Source organism: Mobula birostris, chromosome 1, assembly GCF_030028105.1.
Source record: "Mobula birostris isolate sMobBir1 chromosome 1, sMobBir1.hap1, whole genome shotgun sequence".
Lineage (NCBI taxonomy): Eukaryota > Metazoa > Chordata > Chondrichthyes > Myliobatiformes > Myliobatidae > Mobula > Mobula birostris.
The window spans coordinates 239,119,851-239,139,157 of NC_092370.1; the positions used below are offsets into that span (position 1 = coordinate 239,119,851).

At 40.7% G+C, this 19,307-nt stretch overlaps 1 protein-coding gene across 2 annotated transcripts in view; it reads left to right on the plus strand.

Moving 5' to 3' along the window:
- setd3 (SET domain containing 3, actin histidine methyltransferase) overlaps positions 1–15,688 on the plus strand; it is a 158,398-nt gene extending 142,710 nt beyond the window's left edge. For both annotated transcript variants that reach the window (XM_072274308.1, XM_072274318.1), the window contains exons 12-13: positions 8,005–8,165; positions 12,450–15,688. In XM_072274308.1, coding sequence (XP_072130409.1) covers positions 8,005–8,165; positions 12,450–12,902 — 614 coding nt within the window. In that variant the 3' untranslated portion in view covers positions 12,903–15,688. The remainder of the gene's footprint in view (positions 1–8,004; positions 8,166–12,449) is intronic.
- The last annotated feature ends 3,619 nt before the right edge of the window (positions 15,689–19,307 follow it).

The window sequence follows — 19,307 nt, forward strand, 5'->3', positions numbered from 1 at the left end:
TCATTATCTTTGGTTACTGTCATAAATTGGTAATAAGCCAATACATTTGACCCTCAACCAGTCATCTGTCTGAAACCGGACCATATTGTTCATGATCTTCAGGTTATGTTTGACTCTGAGATGACCTCCAGACCATATCAATTTCCATTGCCTATTTCTACCTTTGTAACATCACCCAATCACACTCTTGCTTCATTTTATTTATTGTTGAATCCTTCCTCCATAGTTCAATGCACCTCTAATGAATCCTCCTTTGTAAATCTGAGGTACTGCGTAGTGGGTGTGCACACAAGTATTCAGTTCTGGAAATTCACATGCTTGTTAGTTGAGATAATAAAGGTACTTACAAATAAATACAGATCCTCTCTGTGCGTAACTGATCGTTATTGTTGAGGATTAATACTTGAGGGCTAATCCTTGTTACAGGGGGTTAGTGGGAGTGATACTGGCCGGCATTCTTTATTTGCTTGATCAGGAGGAGTGCTACTGGTTCTGTTCACTTTGAGCTCAGGTAAGCACATTTCCAAAGGATAACTTGCTTGGAGCAGCTCTGGTTTTCCAGATTTAAATGATCAATAGCTGTTTCAACCCAAATTAGTCCTTACAGCATGGACCTTGGTTGTTAGCCCCTATATTGAAAAGTCAAAAATTTTTAGTCTGGGGCTCTATACGTCATCTAACTTGTCCTTTCATTACAAACCTGGCAGTGGACCTCGGGTCGAGATGACATGTTCATTTCTTGAGCATCATGGCCAATGCAGGTCCTCATTTATTATCAAAGTCCAAAGTAAATTCAACGTAAATTTACTATCAAAGTAAATATACGTCACCATATACAATCCTGAGATTAATTTCCTTGCAGGCATTCACTATAAATCCAAGAATCACAATAGAATCATTGAAAGACCACACCCAACAGGATAGTCAAACAACTAATGTGCAAAAGATAACAAACTGTGCAGATACAAAAGAAACAGTAATAAATAAATAGATAGATAATTAATATTGAGAACATGAGAAGAAGAATCATTATAAGTGAATCAGTAGGTTGTGGGAACAGTTCAGTGATGGAGCGAGTGAAACTCTGGTTCCTGAATCTGATGTTTGGGGGGGGGGGGGCAGTTAATAACTGTTCCTGAACCTCATGTTGTGGGTCCTGAGGGTCCTATACCACCTCTTTGATGATGAATGCTGCTTTCCTGTACACTCCATGTAGATGTACTCCATGGTGAGGAGGGCTTTACAAGTGATGAACTGTGCCGAATCCATTACTTTTTGTAGGATTTTACTTTGGCATTGGTGTTCCTATACCGAGCCATGATGCAACCAGCCAATATACTTACTACCACACATCTATAGAACTTTTAGATGTCATTCCAAATCTTCACAAACTTCTAAGGAAGTAGAGGCACTGCTGTGCTCTCTTCATAATGGCATTTACATGCTGGACCCAGGACAGATCTTCTGAAGTGAATTTAAAGTTTCTGACCCTCTCCACCTTTGATCCCCTGATGAGGACTGGCTCATGGACCTCGCGTTTCCTCCTCCTGAAGTCAATAATCAGGTCCTTGGTCTTCCAGTAGACAAGTGTAAGGAAGAACAAAATAATTATGGATCTGATGCAGCACAAAAACAACATTAGATAAAGAACACAATAAATATAAATACATAAGATAGCTTATATATCGAGATTGATTCTTTTTCATGTGCCTTGCGCATTACACGCTTGGGCGATCATGGCTCTCCACATCGAACGATCCCATGCAGCGTCAATGATACCTCGCACACTTAGATCTGTTAGTTCTTTCACAGTGCCCATATATTTTCTTCTTTGCCTTCCTCTTCCGCGTTACCCAGGCATACGGCCTTATAATGTAAGGCATTCTATTTCTCCCTTTACATGGCCCAGGAATTTAAGTTTCCTCTCATTTAATGTTCTCATTAAAGATCTTTTTGTATGGGCATGTTGGAGTACCGTCTCATTAGTTACCCTATCTCTATATGATATTTTCAGCATTCTTCTAAGAAAGCACATTTCTGTTGCTTCTAAGTTCCTTTGGAGTTCTGGTGTTATAGTCCGTGTTTCAGAAGCGTACAGCAAGATTGAACAGACGTAACATTTTAGTAGCCTAAGCCTTGTTGTCATAGAAGTGTGGCTGTTGGTAAAAATGGGTTTCATTTTTTGGAAGTTGGCTTTGGCAATGGCAATTCTTCTTTTTATTTCCACTTTACTTCTAGCACCTTGTGATCTAAAGCTACCAAGGTAATTAAAGCTGGTCATTTGTTCAATCTCTTGGTTACCAATGTACACTTAGCAGTTAGGAGTATCCTGCTTTTTTGATATTTACCATACATTTGTTTTTCTTTTACAGTTGACGGTTAGAGCAAAATCTGTACTTGTTTGTACTACTTTGTCTAGGAGGATTTGTAGGTCTTCTGCAGCACTTGCTATTAGGATGGTATTGTCTGCATATCTTATATTGTTGATATTAACACGTCCAATTTTTATCCCATCTGGGTCTTTTATTTCTCTGAGAACCATTTCACTATAGATAGTAAATAATTCCGGTGAGGCAACACATCCCTGTCTAAGAGATTGATTATATGTCCATAAAGTGACGCTAGACACAGGAGTGTCTGAACATAAGGCGACTGGTAGGAAATGATAAAGCAGTGATGATTGGGGTGTAGAGGGTTGGGTTAGCAGATGGAGGTGATGATTAGCCTTACTGCTTGGGTTAAGTAATTGTTTTCGAGTCTGGTGGTCCTGACATGGATGCTACATAGCCTCCTTCCTGATAGGAGTGGGACAAACAGTCTATGAGCGGAGGTGGGGGTGGGGGGGGGGTATGGGATGCTTCACGATTTGGCTGGCCTTTCTCTGACACCTTTCTGTAAATATGTCCTTGATGGCAGGTAGGCTGGAGCCAGTGATGTTTTGGGCAGTGTTGACTGCCCATTGAAGGAATGTAATTATTTAATTTATATCCTCATGAAGTGAGTTCTTCACTCCTGCCCTGTGACAATGCCCCTTTCAGTAGAGAAATGCATTACAAATTTTAAAATTCCATTATCTGATTGCTCTTTCTAGGACTACTTTGTACAAATTTGCACATGACAGCAAGGCACATTTGAAAACTGTCTTGCTCTGAAGCTGTTTAGAGTATTTAAATATTTAAAAGTTGTGAAATAACATTCCTTCATGAAGTGTGTGTATTGCTTATTTTTTCATTGTAATATTGTACAGTTCTCTGTGTTAAATTATATCTTGTATTTGTCTGTTTCCTTGCTTATTTTGCCAAATTCATTCTACGTTTAGACACTGGTTGTACTGCTTTCATCTCTCCCCACTGCCAACATCACAGGTAGCTCAGGAGGAAATGTGACCGCTTTGCATAAGCTCCTCAGTCTGAGATATTTACATTTATGAGCTCTGATATTCTCGACACTAATAAAGCAGGAACCCCACTTACTGCTATTTTCTCCATCCCTTCATTGCCATAACCATGCTTTTGCATATTTTCTTTTCTCTCTTCATCCACCCCTTTAAACGTCACGTTCACCTTGAATCTGCACTGCTCTGAGTTTGACTAATTACTGATCATGAGGAACTTTGCCAATACCTTCTGTAAATCTGAGGGTTCCCTTGAGAGGTTACTGCCTCAAGGAAGCTGAGGAGGTTAGCCAGAACAGGATCTTTGTCTCTGGGTTCACATTGATTATGATTCATTTACTCAGCCTCCTGAGCCTTTTGCAACATTCACCCAGATCTGGCAGATAATCACCTTGACTCCCATTTATTGATCTTTATTTTCATTGCCACTCTTGAGACCTTACACCAGCAAAAATGATTTTTGATGTTTAAAAAAAATCAACTAACTTAACGCCTGTAATTTTGTGGGAAAGTGGTTTCAAATTTCCTTTGTGTGGAAGTAGTGCTTTCAATTTTCAATTTTTCCTAACACAAACACAGGAGGTGCTGTGGATGCTTGAGATCCAGAGTAACACATACAAAATGCCAGAGGAACTCAGCAGGTCAGGCAGCATCAAAGGAAAGAAATAAAGAGTCGACATTTCAAGCTGAGACCCTTCAAGATTCCTGATGAAGGGTGTCGGTCCGAAAGATTGACACTTCATTCGTTTCTATAGATGTTACCTGACCTGCCGAGTTCCTCCAGCATCTTATGTGTGTTACTCCGGATTTCATGCTACCATTAAGTAGGAGGCAAAGGAGCCTGAAGAAGTACACTGAACGATTCAGGAATAGCTTCTTCCCCACCGCCATCAGATTTTTGAATGGATAATAAATCCATGTAAAATACCACACTTTTTATTACTTATTTTTGCTCTCCTTTTGCACTAATAATTATATATCTTATTAAAATCTATAGTTTTTTGTTATGATTTGCACTGTTATACTGCAAAACAACAAACTTCGTGATGTATACCAGTGATAGTAAAAATGATTCTGATTAAGATTCTGGTATTACTTCCTATTTTCCCTTCTTTGTATCTTTGCTCTGAGATTGTTTTACTTATTTATTGAGATACAACGTGGGACAGGCGTTTCCGGTCTTTAGTGTTGTGCCTCCCAGCAAGCCCCAAATTTCATCCTAGCCTAATCACAGGACAACGAACAGTGTAAATAGTTTATCCACAGACACTCTGTTGAAATTTTGCTCTTTTTAGGTACCTCTCATCATCCTGCTGATAGTAAACCCAAGGGCAAGCCTAGAGAGCCTGTCCATGTAATTTCACCCTTTAAGCAATGCCCTCACATTAAGTCAAAGATATGGAAAATCTCATGTACAGAACCAAAACAAATTTTAAAACAAGGACATAACTCATCAGAAGATTTTCTATTTTCCTTAAATTATTGTTGGATTTACTAAAAAGGGCATGTAAAGCTGAGTGATTCAATCAAAAAGGATAGGAATTGATGCTTATTGTACAAAACACAGCAAAAGTAAAATCCTGAAAACCTCCACAGATCAGGCTGCACCAGTGGGAGGACAAAGCAAATGTATTGTTTCTAGTCAAAGACCCTTAGTCAGAACTGGGAAGGAGAAGAAGGAAGTTTGTTAAGATGTAGGGAGGGTGAGGGAAGGGGAATGTCTCTGATAGAGTAAGACCGGGAGTTACCATGGGGGTAACCTGTAAACAGGGTTATCTTGTGAATGAGTGAATGGGAGCACAGAGTTGTACAGCATGGAAACATGTATTTTAAACTTTGTTATTGTACCCGCCTCTACCACTTCCTTTGGGAGCTGATTCTCTTTTCTCATCATGCTCGTGTGAGAAGCTTGCCGCTCAGCTCTCCAAATCTTTACCCTTTCACCTTAAACCTATGCCCTCAAATTTTAGAATTCCCTTCCCTTGGAAAATGACTGTGGCAATCCATCTTATCACTGCGCCTTATCCCCCCACCAGTTGATCGAGATTCTGTTGTACCTTAAACAACCTCCTTCACTGTCCACACCACCATTCAAGATTGTTTAGTGTCATTTCCTGTACACAGTCAGAAAGGAAAACGAAATAATTGTTACTCTGGATCTGAAGCAGCACAAAAAAAAACACAACAAGATAAAGAGCACAATAATAATGAAAAAACACTATAAATATAAATACCTTGTGTAACTACACTTATAAGATACCTTGTATAGGTAGATTGATTGTATGTACTTAAAGTGATGCTAGGCACAGGTGTGTCTGTACATAAAGTGACTGTGACAGGAAATGATATGGTAATGGAGGTGTGGAGGTGTGGAGGGATGGGTTAGTGGATGGAAGTGTTGATCAGCCCTACTGCTTGGGGAAAGGATCTCTTTTTGTGTCTGGTGGTCCTGGTGTGGATGCTATGTCGCCTCCTCCCTGAGGGAGGCGGGGCAAACTGTCCATGAATAGGTTGGGTTGGATCCTTCATGATGCTACTGGTATCATCTGCAAACTTAGTAAACATGCCACCTCTACATTCTCATTCAAATTGTTTTTTGACTAGCCGCAGGAGAGACAGCTGTTTTCCCGAATTAGAGATTATGAATGTAGGCAAGAGAGGTTGTAGGGATTGTGGAAAGCAGAGTGGGAAATCTTGGCAGGTCAGGTTGGGCATACTCACTACTTCCAGGGGGTGGGGGGCTGGGGGGTGTTGGAGGGGTGTGGTGGGAGGGGAAGTGAAAAAGGATAAAAAAGCAGAACCTCTGATGGACTTCTGGTACAGACAAAGAAATCAGGGCAACTGAAGTTGTAAAATTCAGAACTGGCAGCATCTATGTGAAAAAGCAGACATTAGACATTTCGGGCTGAGACCTTTCATCAGGACCGGTCATGAATCTTGATGAGGGGTCTCGACCAGAAATGTCGACTGTTTACTCTTTTCCATAAATACCTCCTGGCCTGCTGAGTTCCTCCATCATTTTGTCTCTGTTGCTTTGGATTTCCAGCATCTGCAGATTTTCTTTTGTTTAAAATTCAGTACTGAGTCAGACGGGTGCAACAACCACGGTAGTGTAATGCCAGGAACACAGGTTCGGTCCTGCTGGGTTCTGGTGTTAATGTGACATTATAAGGAGTTTGTATATTCTGTAAGGGGTTTGTACATTCTTCCATGACCGCATGGGTTTCCTCCAGGTTTTCTCCCACGGTCCAAATACATACGAGTTAGTAGGTTAATTGGTGACCTGGGTGTAATTGGGTGGTATGGGCTTGCTGGGCTAGAAGGGCTTGCTGCTGTGCTCTATCTCAAAAGTATAAGTAAATACCCAGATGGAAGATGAGGTGCTGATCCTCAAGCCTGCTATAGCCCTCATCATAATAAATGAGGCTGTGTGAAATACAGCCTTTTTTTTCTGACCCTGCCTTTGTAATGCAAGGTAGATCATTAATCACAGTGATTTCAGAAGATTAATTGTATTTTTTCAAAAAAATTAAGAGCAGTTGGTGATCCTTGAATCTTTTATTTCATGATTACTTCATACAGGGATCTGATCTCAAGTAAAGTGGATTGCACTTGACCTTTGGAGGGGTAGAACCTTTCAACAGGCTGCCTATTCCGTTATTGTCATGTGGTTCTTCGGTTAAGTTTCATCTTTGTTGTTGATAACTAACGGAATGAAAGATTCCAAAGTTGGTATTTGTTGAAGCACCTTTGAATTGTAATTACTGTAGTATTGCCATAGTGTGCAGCCAGATTTCCCATTGTGTGGACTTGCCAATAGCAATGATGTCCCGAATATCAGGGATTTATTTAATGTTTGGGGATAAATGTTGCGGAGAGTGCTGTCTCCCTATCATTGTCCCCTCAAACCATAAGACATAGAGCAGAATTAGACCATTTAACCCATTGTGTCTGCTCCACCATTCCATCATGGCTGATTTATTATCCCTCTCAACCCCATTTCTCCTGCCTTCTCCCTGTAACCTTTGATGTCCTTACTAATCAAGAACCTATCAATGTCTGCTTTAAGTATACCCAATGACTTGGCCTCCAGAACTATCAGTGCCAACGAGTTCCACAGATTCACTACCTCTGGCTATGTAGACATCCTCCATGGTCAATCTAACTCTCCCCTCCTGCACAACCCATAACCCTGATGCTGCCAGTGAGCCGCTGGGGAGCTTTGACTGTATTTGTGATCAAGTCTGCAGAGCACACTGGGAGGAAGGTGTGGAACCCTTCCATAAGACTGAAAAGGAATATTGATTTAAATGGATAGGAGGTAACTCTGCTTCCTCAGCTGAATAGTCAGTTGTAAAAGAGAAAATCCAGGAACAAGTCAAGCTCTGTGCCCCCAATTGTAACTACTACAAACCTCAGAAATGAGATGGTGCTCTACTAGTTGCGGAATGTTGAAAGGAGCAAGAAATAATGAAAATCCAACTGTGTTACTGTTTTCTTGCTCAGAATATAATCGGCCCAAGTTATCCTTATGCTGAATTAGTGCCTCTAGGATTTTGATCTATTATCTTAGTTTGAATGTACTTTAAACATGATTTGTTTAATTGCAGATGAATTGAAAGAACATCTTGTTCGAGAGCATGTAATCGATAAGATCTTCACCTTGGGAAACTCTGATTTCCCCGTAAGCTGGGATAATGAAATTAAACTGTGGACCTTTCTTGAAACCAGGGCTGCACTCCTGTTAAAAACATATAAAACTACCACTGAGGTAAGTTCTGTGAAAAGCAGAATGAAATTTGCAAGTGATAAGATAAGTGTAATGATCAAAGTGTTTTTGCCTTGCCTAAAGAACATGGAAGATAGAACAGTACAGGCCCTACAGCCCACAATGTTATGTCAACCTTTTAAATTACTCCGAGATTGATCTAATGCTTCCATGCCACATAGCCCTCCGTTCTTCTTTCATCCATATACCTCTTAAACGTCCTTAAGTTATCTGCCTCTGCCACCATTCCCAGCAGGGTGTTACCTGTGTGCAAAAAAAACCTACTCCTGACGGCCCCCCCCATACTTTCCTCCAATCACCTTGAATGTATTAACCATTGCAAACCTAGGAAAAAGTCGCTAACTTACAACAGCAGCATTAACTGCTGCATCACTGTGCTGCCCTAGGCACACTGTGTCAGTTCGCCGTTTAAATTGCTTTTCCTCACTTCTTCAAAGTTATTTTAAATGTATGGGTATTCACGTAGAGATGGGTCTCTACAAAAGGAGGTGTAAGGCGTTCCTTCCATCTGCTAACCTGCAGGTCACCCTTGGGCACTTGCTAGCCCCACGATCAGGGTCACATGAAGCCATGGGAACAAGTGGTGGATGGTCGTATGCACCAGCTTCTCATATCACAAGTCACGGTTGTGTGACCACTGATGCCAGGCAAGCAATCTCTGAAGAGTATTAATAATGGCTGAAGTCATCCATCTTGTAAAGACACGGCCTAGGAGAAGGCAACAGCAAGCCACTTCTGTAGACAAATTTGCCAAGAACAGTCATGGTTATGGAAAGACCATGATCACCCAAGTTATTCAACATAATGAACAAACAAATTTTAAATGTTGCCATCCTCTCTCTCACTCTTTGCTCTCTGATGCTGAAATCTTCAACTTTGTACTTCCTCTGATGCCCACTATCCACTCTATCCAAGTCTTTTGTCATCGGGGTGGCACGGTAGCATAGTGGTTAGCACAATGTTTGGCAGTACAGGCGACCTGGGTTCAATTCCCACCCCTTCCTGTAAGGAGTTTGTACGTTCTCCCCATTTCCCTCAGGGCTCCGGTTTCCTCCCACAGTCAAAGAAGTACTGGTTAGTAGGTTAATTGGTTATTGTAAATTGTCCTGTGAACTTTGCAGCAATCTGCCCCGCTATATGGGGATTTGAATAAAGGACTCAGTTTGATTCAGAATATTGTTGTTGCTCGCTTCCATTTTTTGCGTGATTTGTTTTTTTTTCTCTCTCTCTGCACACTGGATGTTGGTCTTTTATATTTTTAAATTGGGTTCTTTTGGGTTGCTCGCTTTGCGACTGCCTGTAAGCAAACAAATCTCAAGGTTGTATAATTTATACATTCTTTGATAATAAATGTACTTTGAATCTCCAATCTTAACTTATTTCCATGTCACCAATTTTTTCCTGCAGATCCTTCTCCACCTACATAACCCTAGGCCTAGGCAAGTCGTTTAGCCATTTAATTTGTCAGCATCTCTTTGGGAAATGAGAACAAACTGGAGCAGCTAAAGGAAACCCACGGAGAAAAACATGCATGCTCTGCTGCAGACAGTCCAAGTCACTGCTGTATCACTATGCTGTCCTAAACAGATCTTGTCATCTCCCTGTTTAAATTACTCTTCTTCATTTATTAAAAGTTATTTGAAATGTGTTTCTGCTGGTTACTATTCTCTCTCTCTCTCTCTCCCCTCTCTCTCTCCTCTCTCTCCTCTCTCTCCTCTCTCTCCTCTCTCTCCTCTCTCTCCTCTCTCTCCTCTCTCTCCTCTCTCTCCGAAGTTGTTTCTCTTTGTATTCTACTGCTGAAACCTTCCACCCTCTCTGTGTTTCCACTAGTCCCCACTATCCACTGCCCGACCAATTGGCCTCCCGTTCTGTTTCCACTGAAAACTTGCACTCTCCCAAAACTGGTACCATATTTTCATTCTTACTAATTTTCTTTCATCCATTGTAGCTTTGCTGGCTGGTCACCATTGGATCCTTATTGTAGCCGCATCTGGATTTTAAAATGCTTTTCATATTCAAATCCCTTCATCCTTACTTCCTTCACTGCCACCTCCAGCCCTTCAGATCTCTGCAGATGTCAATTCAGGTTTCTTGTGCTACTTTAATTTCCTTTCTCTGACTTTTGGCAGCTGTGCCTGCTTCTGCCAAGGCCTTAAGCTGTGGAATAAATCCTTAACTGCTCTACATCATTTCTGCTTTCGCAATACGGATCTCCTTCAAGCCTAATTCCTTGTCCAAGTTGTCAAAGGCAATCCTTTCAGACTTTCTTAGAAAATCTCCCCTTTGATGTTCTTTTCAAACATTTTATTTTGTATTTTCTCATGACGTAGGAGGGTTTTCAAGTCAATGCCAGCTCAGAGTCATAGAACACTACAGCACAGAAACAGGCCCTTAGCATGTCACTGACAATGTATTCCCTCTCATGCCCATTAATATTGCCCTCCTACATTAGGATGAATATAAAATAGTTAATTAACCTAATGACCATTGTTGTCAAAAGCTGGTGCGCCCCTGGGAACCCACGCAGTCACAGAGAGAGCAAGAGAACTCCACAAGGAGGTCAGAATTAAACCCAGGTCACTGGAGACAGTTTTACTGCCTGCCTTACCAATGTGCTACATTAATTGCAGATGATCGTCACACCTGTTCTTGATTTTCTGTTTGTACTGTTGAAGCAGCCATTTTCTTTGTCCTATAAGGTGTATGAGATGATGTGAGGTATTGATTGTGTGGACAGCCAGAAGCTTTTTCCCAGGGCTGAAATATCTAACATGAGGGGGCATGGTTTTAAGGTGCTTGGCAGGAGGTACAAGGGGGATGTCAGAGGTAAGTTTTTCACACAGAGAGTTGTGAGTGCATAGAACGCACTGCCAGTGACAGTGGTAGAGGCGGATACAATAGGGTTTTTAAATAAACTCTTAGGTGGGTAAATGGAGTTTTAAACGGAGTTTCTAAAAATAGAAGTCTATGCGGTAGGTAATTCCAAGCAGTTTCAAGAGTAGGTTACATGGTCGGCACAACATTGTGGGCTGAAGGGCCTGTAATGTGCGGTAGATTTCTATGTTCTATGTTCTAAAGGGAATTAAAATTTATCAACTTTCTTTTGGATCAGAGGTGGATGCGAGGTGACTTGATAAAAGATTTATAAGATGATAAGAGGCATAGAAAGGGTGGACAGCCAGTGCCTTTTTCCCAGTACAGCAGTCGCTAATACAGGAAGGCACAGTTTTAAGGTGACTGGGCGAAAGAGTCAGCAGGATGTCAGAGGTTGGTGGGTGTGTGGAATGTTAGAGGCAGGGACATTTAGGAGACTCAGAGATAGCCCTCTATTTTTCTTTCAACCATGTGCTTATGTGGGAGGGAAGGGTTAGAATGATCTTGGGGTAGGGGGCAGCATAGCAGTGGTTAGCACAGTGCTTTACAGTACAGGCAATCTGTGTTCAATTCCCAATAATGTAAGGAGTTTGTACGTTCTCCCCGTGACTGCGTGAGTTTCCTCTGGGTGCTCCAGTTTATTCCCACAGTTCGCAGACGTATCGGTTGGTAAATTAATTGGTCATTGTAAATTGTCCCCTGATTAAGCTCCGATTAAATTGGAGGATTGCTGGGTGGTGTGGCTGAAGGGCCGGAAGACCCTGTTTCACACTGTAGCTCAATAAATGGGTGCAACGTTGTGGGTTGTATTGTGATGTGAACAAAGTCATCGAAGAGACACTGAAGCTAGTAGATATAAAAGTGTTTATTCAATGAAAACAAGCAGCAGGCGTCATAACTCCAGACACTCTTGGAAGAAGAGGCCTTTTTGACCCAATATTACATGGCATTTTATATGCTAAAGCTCAAAGACATTTCTATAGTTACAATGTATCTATAATGCTTCCTTTGAATTACATCTGATTTTCACACCACCTTCTTCGCACCTACATGCCGGGCAGTCAAAATGAATATCAATCGGCATTGTCTGGTTTGCAGTCAACTCCAGTCTGCAGCTCCAGAAATACTATTGTTCAGGGCTGCATTTTAAATTCAATCTGCAATCCACATTCAGGTTTGAAGACTGGCTGCTGTTAAAATTAGTCTTTGCTCTATACCATTACTCCAGAATATGCCCTAACAGGCCAAAGGGCCTGACTGTGCTATATATTGTTCTATGTAAGTGTCTCCAGGTAAATGTAAATCTAAACTTTTTCAAATGAAAATGAACATTATTCTTTTCGAATCACCCTCTTTATACTCTTCCTCTTCTCTCTGTTTCTCTGATTTTAGGATGATAAGTCATTGCTTGAAAAGCCAGAGCTGTCGTACCACAGTAAGATGGCAATCCTGCTCCGTACAGCAGAGAAGGAGATCTTGGAAAAAGCAGTGCAGAGCGCTGCTATGAAGCGTGAGCACTTTACAGAACTCCGGAACAAGAGCGCACCCCTTCCCAAATACGAGGAAAGTAACATAGCCATGCTAGGGAACACTGTCACAGACTCAAAAATTCCACTCATCCTGAGAAATCTAAACAGTGACGATGAAGGCGACCATGAGTTGAAGTTAACAGAAGTACTGGATGACGGGATTGCAGGAGAGGAGGGAATGTTGAACGGAGAGAACACTTTTTCCAACCACACTGATCCTGAATGTCATGAGAACAGTAAACAAGAGAACAATGCCAAAGAGAATGGAAATGCCAAAGAGACTACTGCAGAAAAGATTGAATATAATGAAAGCTGAAACGGAAGAACAATCAAAATAGGAGAGTCTGGTCCTCATTGCCAGTGTGAAGTGCCGATGGGAACTCCTAACGTTACACTAGCTGACAATGCAGCATATTTGATCATGTCTTTTTAAGGTGAGAAGAGGTGGAGCTGAAGTGGCTTGTCATGAGAACATACTTCCTGGTCAAATTATAGTTCATTTAAAAGAAGTGGTCTTAAATTAGATTCTGCCCACTGTTGTGTTTCTTCTCAACCTTGGGTGCAGAATGCAGGGAGGAGTTTGAATCGTTTCAAGTGCATTTTCAGCATCAAAAGTTAAGGATTTAAGATTTGTTTTTAAGAGACTTTTTTAGAGCAAAGAAACATTGCCAGTCAATTGAAAAGCAATCATGAAAAGCTGGTGGAAAAACAATGCTTGTTCATTTAATACCATGTGCCTGCTGTTTGGTGCACTTGGTGGTCTAATGTAATGCTTTTAAACACAATAGTTATATCCTGTTTTTACATTTACAAGATTTCAGTTAGGTTGTGGAATTACATGCACTGCAGCCCATCCACTGTGATCACATGGCTTTGTTGAATGTTTTAAATCAGATGGTTGTTATTTCTAGTTTTTTTTCCAAAAGAATATCAATGGTGAATGATTAACCAACTTGTGTGTTGCGGACTGAATGTCATGGTTCCATATGCCTGCTAGGAATATCATGTTTGCTTCAGGCATATTGTAATCATTAAACATTACCACAAGATGAGGCTGACATCGAGTTCTTAAGTATGACTTGCAGAGAAGTTCATCTTTCTGACTGGGCAAACTAGGACCATTTATAACCACAGCTAAAGAACTCGGGAATCCATGAAAACTCTAGAGCCTTTGATAATGTTGATCGGTTCGTGGGTTTGGCACCAGTGTCATCTGCAAACACTTAAGAGAATTTTGGCTGATATTTTCTGTTCCAATCTATGACAGTTCAAACTGGTCTGGCATTTAGTTCCCATGAGAAAGTTGGTGCCATGTGTGTGAGTCCCTCGCACAGTTATATCTCCACTCCAAAAAAAGGATTGAGGGCAGATGGTCGTCAGTTATTGTTTTATTCCACATGAAAAACGGGGATTCTGTGGGAGCTGACGTTTATTTTCCTTCAAAAACTGAAGGCCCAGCTTAGCCATAGGACACCCACCTACATCTTACAGCCTACTTGTACCCCAAGTTGTTGGTAATGTAACCCCATATTGTAACCAAAGCTGTACATTTTGTTTTAGATAACATTGCTAACTCTACCTGTATACTATATCTTCTGCCATGGTTATATGGGTTAAGATTAAGTGAATAAACTGTAGTGACTACTGTGGAGGGGGGAATAAATTCTCACTCCTAATACGTTACAAAGAGAGCGAAGTTTGCATTGAATAAAGTTATAACACTGATTCTTTAAGTAAATGTTTCGATTTTCACCCTTGGGGTTTTGATAATTTGCCCATTTAATTTCCTCTCTCAATTTCACAACTCCCTTCACCTCCAATAATGTGAATTGTCATTATCTGGTGTTTAACATAGTCTGGCTCTCAATTTGTGAGTAGAGCAGTTTTGGATATAAAGTTCAGGATCGGATAATGTTATGGGCAAATTGCCTTTGGGCAGATTAAGTAATGAAGTTCTGAAACACTGCTTTAAGCACCAATGATTGTCATCAAAGCTAATACTGTTGCAAACATTTTAAGCTACTTTAGTTCAAATGATTGAAAACTTTTCTTCATACTAAATTTCCAACCACTGAAAATTTATTTTATTCAGATTCTTGCCTGGTTCACCTTTTTAAGTTCAGAACCAGTCTGAATTGAACAAGTGTGGCAAAAATTTTGGAAAATAGGATAATTGCCCCTTGGAACATCAAACACAAACTTGTAGGTCAAACCAACATTTTGATTACCATTGCCTGGGAGACATTTGTGGGTTTGCAACATTGAGCTTTGCATCTTTTTGAGACATTTGCGTGTTTTGAGATGGTGACGGTTGTTTTATCTTTGTTGTGAGCAAAACTATACTGTGTTCTGAGAATCAGACAAACCATTTTTGGGAGACAGTAGAACATTGAAATGTAAAGAGCTAGCTGCTGGCTTCTTATTCTACTGTTCACTTATTCTCCTCCATTTGTTCTTTTTGAATGAGAATGTTGTAGTTTTAGTAATTTCTGCAAAACACTCTTTAATAATGTACTTGTCAGTATAGTTCACCTAACCCTTTAAGGACAGGTGAGAGTGTGTATTTTTATTTTGGCAAATTTTAAGTTTCTGATATAGAGTGTGGTCATAGCAACGCTTCTGTCTTGGAATATTTTCACAAATTGAATGTTTGCACGCCATCTTCCAATACCGAGTACAGGTGTCATGCATACTGTGTGCTTTAATTAAAATGTCAACTACTTGTCGTATACAGGTGTGGGTTAGATACTTCTACTCTCAAAATACCCAAGGATATCAATTACAGTGAATTGGTAAAGGATGGCAGTATTTTCAGTTAAATGGCTTTGCTTCTCCTTAGGAAATCATGGCTGCATTTATATATGAATGTGATTGCTTTGTCAAATGATTTTTTTTTAAACTGAAGACTCACCTTCCAAAGATGATGATTAGAGTGCACTTTGTTTTTGAGAAAATATATCTTCCATTTGCTACTCATTTAATTTGCAATTTTATGACTCCCGTCTTTTGACTCCTCTCCATTGCAGAATCTTTTGTTTAAGTTTGTAAACCACAGCCCAAGGGGAAATCTTTAGGGCAGAAATAAATGCAGACTGTTGCATACAACCTAAATTTCATTGTGTAGTTGTATTCTGTTTCAAAAGGTGGTGGTGGGGGGCGGGGGGGAGAGTCAGTTATCGAACCTTGTCACTTTAAGAATGTAGTGTATTATAGCACCAAGTATTAACTTGAATGGGAAGCTTTCTCAAAAATGGATGGCTGCTCCTAGTGGAATTCGGCTGCAAGTACCTTAAGTTGCTGCTTAAGAACATAAGCTTACTTTGCCACTCAGGAACATCGTGGTTGATGTGATCTTTAACCAAATCCGTTCCCCACCCATAACCCTTGATTCCCCTGCAGTCTTCAATTATCCAACTCTATCCTGAAAGTATCTCAGGACTTCGCATTCACAGCTCGTTTGCATAGTAAATTCCACAGTCTTACAGCTCTCAGAGAACAAATTCCTCCTCACATTTAAGTGGTCCTGAAAACTTTGTTCCTATTTCAAAATTCCCACCCAAGGGAATGTTCTCAAAACATCCATCTTCCAAAGCCCCTTCAGAGTCTTGCACGTGCCAATGAGGCTTTAAAACTTTTAATGTCTTATTATGCAGTGAAGAGAATACAGGCAAATTGCTTTAAGAGGTACCAGAGTCAGGTACAGATACAGGACAGTTTAACTGAAGGGACGTGGAGGGCACTGTCAGATGGTCTTTCTGTGCTACATCATTATGCAGCATGGAGCAGTACACTTGATAGGTAATTCCTGACTGTGAGTGAAGGGTAGTGTTCTTCCAAATTATAAAATGTGTTAATCTGAAAATATAAGGTAAACAGGTAAATACCAATCTCTCTGATATTGATGTTGGTCCCAAGTCATCAGAGTCTCAAACCATAGTTTAAAAAAACCATTTTTTCCCTTTCCCCATTTATTCTTATAAGACCATAAAACATAGGACAGAATTATGCTATTCAGCCCATTGAGTCTGCTCTGCCATTCCATAATGCCTGATCCATCGTCCTCATAACCTTTGACGTTCTGACTAATCAAAAACCTATCAATCTCCAATGACTTGATTTCCACAGCTGTTTGTGGCAATGAATTCTACCGATTCACCACCCTGACTGAAGAAATTCTTCAAAGTTGCTGGTGAACGCAGCAGGCCAGGCAGCATCTCTCGGAAGAGGTATAGTCGACGTTTCAGGCCGAGACCCTTCGTCAGGACTAGACGAAGGGTCTAGTCCTGAAACGTCGACTGTACCTCTTCCTAGAGATGCTGCCTGGCCTGCTGCATTCACCAGCAACTTTGATGTGTGTTGCTTGAATTTCCAGCATCTGCAGAATTCCTGTTGTTTGCAAAGAAATTCTTCCTCTGTTCTAAATGAAAATTTCTGTACTCTGAGGATGTGCTCTTTGGTCCTGGACTCCCCCACTATAGGAATCATCCTGTCCATGTTTACTCTATGGAGGCCTTTCAATAAACTCCAGCAAGAACAGGCCCAAAGCCATCAAACACTCTTTACACGTCAACCCTTTCATTTCCTGAATCATTACCTTGAACATCCTCTATACCCTCTCCAATGCCAACATATCTTTTCTTAGATAAGGGATAGATAAGGGACCCAAAACTGCTCACAATATTCGAAGTGTATTCTGGCTAATGCTGAAATATTAACTTTGCTTCTCTTTCCTCTAATGCAACCTGAATTACCATGTTACTGCATTTTCTACTTCTACCTCTGGTTTCTAACTTCTGTGAGTTTTTTTTAAAATTTCATATTCTAACTTCCCCATGTAAAGTTCCTCAGGATACAGTCTGATCTTTACATTACTACCAAAAGAGAAAATACTGTGTAGAAAATATGAAACATTTGGTAAGAATTCTCTTAACAGGATTGGCAGAAAGAAAGCTGAGTTTTAAACTCACTGAAAGCAAAGTTACATGACTGGGGGGAAAAGAACCAAAGCAATCATTGTCTTAATATATGAAAATACGGTTGATAACAGAAAATTTCTATCATATGGACTGGATAATTTGAGATAATAATTCTGCTTCTCCCATTTATTCTACTTCTACACCCAGCTTTTGTTTCTTTACAAGTTCATAAACAAGCTGCTGGAGGAACTTTGCTGGGTCAGGCATAATCTTCTCCCTGTGACCGCGTGGGTTTCCTCCCGGTGCTCCAGTCTCCTCCCACAGTCCAAGGATTTACGGGCTGTGAGGTTAATTGGTCATTGTAAATTGTCCCGTGATTAGGCTAGAGTTAAATTGGAGATTGTTGGTTGGCGTGGCTCGAAGGGCTGGATGGCCCTATTCTGCACTGTGCCTCAATAAATAAACACCTGTGAAGGGAGGTGAGCAGTCAATGTTTCGAGTTCAGACACTCGGACTACCGTTGTTTCTACACTTGCCATGTTAACACACTGTCTCTCACCTTGCATTATTGTCCCTATTTTACCTTTTCAATTCTCTAACCTTTCACTCTCTTATAGCCCTGCCCATGTTTTCTCTGCTCCTGATCTGTGAAAAGAGAAACTGTTCAATGTTTCAAGCCTTCCATTGCCTCCGTTCTTTATGTGTTGTTGTTGTGTACATACATCTATTGATGCTTCTGAACACATCTTCAGTGATGTTCCTGGAATCATCGGGTGTTTTGGGTCTTTCAACATCATACAACCTCCTCCAGGTGACCCAGCCGGGGCTGATCAGACCCCAGCTTGTGTCCAGATGGCTAGCTACTTATGACTCCATGGCTCCCCTCTTTTGAGCCACAGCCATCTTGAGGCCCTCTCTGCTGCATCGGTGGTACTGCGGATGGCTCTCCTCTTCCTCGCTCCCTCGATGCCCAAAATGCTGAAGGCTCGCTTTTGATGGAAGTTCATGTCCTGAAACATTAATCCTGCTTCACTCTCCAAAGAATCAGCCTGAATATTTCCAACGCACATGGTAGCGTAGTGGTTAGCACAATGCTTTACAATACCAGTGACCTAGGTTCAATTCCCATCGCTGTCTGTAAGGAGTTTGTACGTTCTCTCCATGATTGCGTGTGCTTCCTCTGGGTGCTCCGTTTTCCTCCCAAAATCAAAAGATGCAACATTTGATAGGTTAATTGGTCATAGTAAATGGTCCCGTGATTAGGCTAGGGTTAAATTGGGGATTGTTGGGTGGCGCAGCTCGAAGGGCCTATTCTCTACTGTATCTCAGTAGATAGATAAAATAATTAACAATTTGATTTTATTTCAGATTTTTAGCTTCTGCATTATTTTATTTTTGTATTGCTGTTTCTGTAGAGAATATAATTCTGGTAATTTGGTTGTTTTATTGGACTAAATTTTGAATTGGCAACTGTGTTTTTGAGATTTAATATAATTTCCAAATGAATCTGTTGTGTCATAGTATTGTAAAATGACAGTATTACCAAGGAGGTTGCGATGATGGTATTGGATCCACTGATGTTAAAGTACAATTATGCTTTAGCAGTTATGGAGTCATACAGCATGACAACTGGCCCTCCAGCTCTTCCCCCCACTGACCATTAAATACTCATTTCACACTAATTCTACATTAATCCCACTTTATTCTTCTCACTTTGAATTGTTTCTTTGCTTTTCTGTGGCCGGCCACCACTTAGCAACTTTCTCTCAACTCTTCATTTCCCAACACTCTGCTTATCATTCACG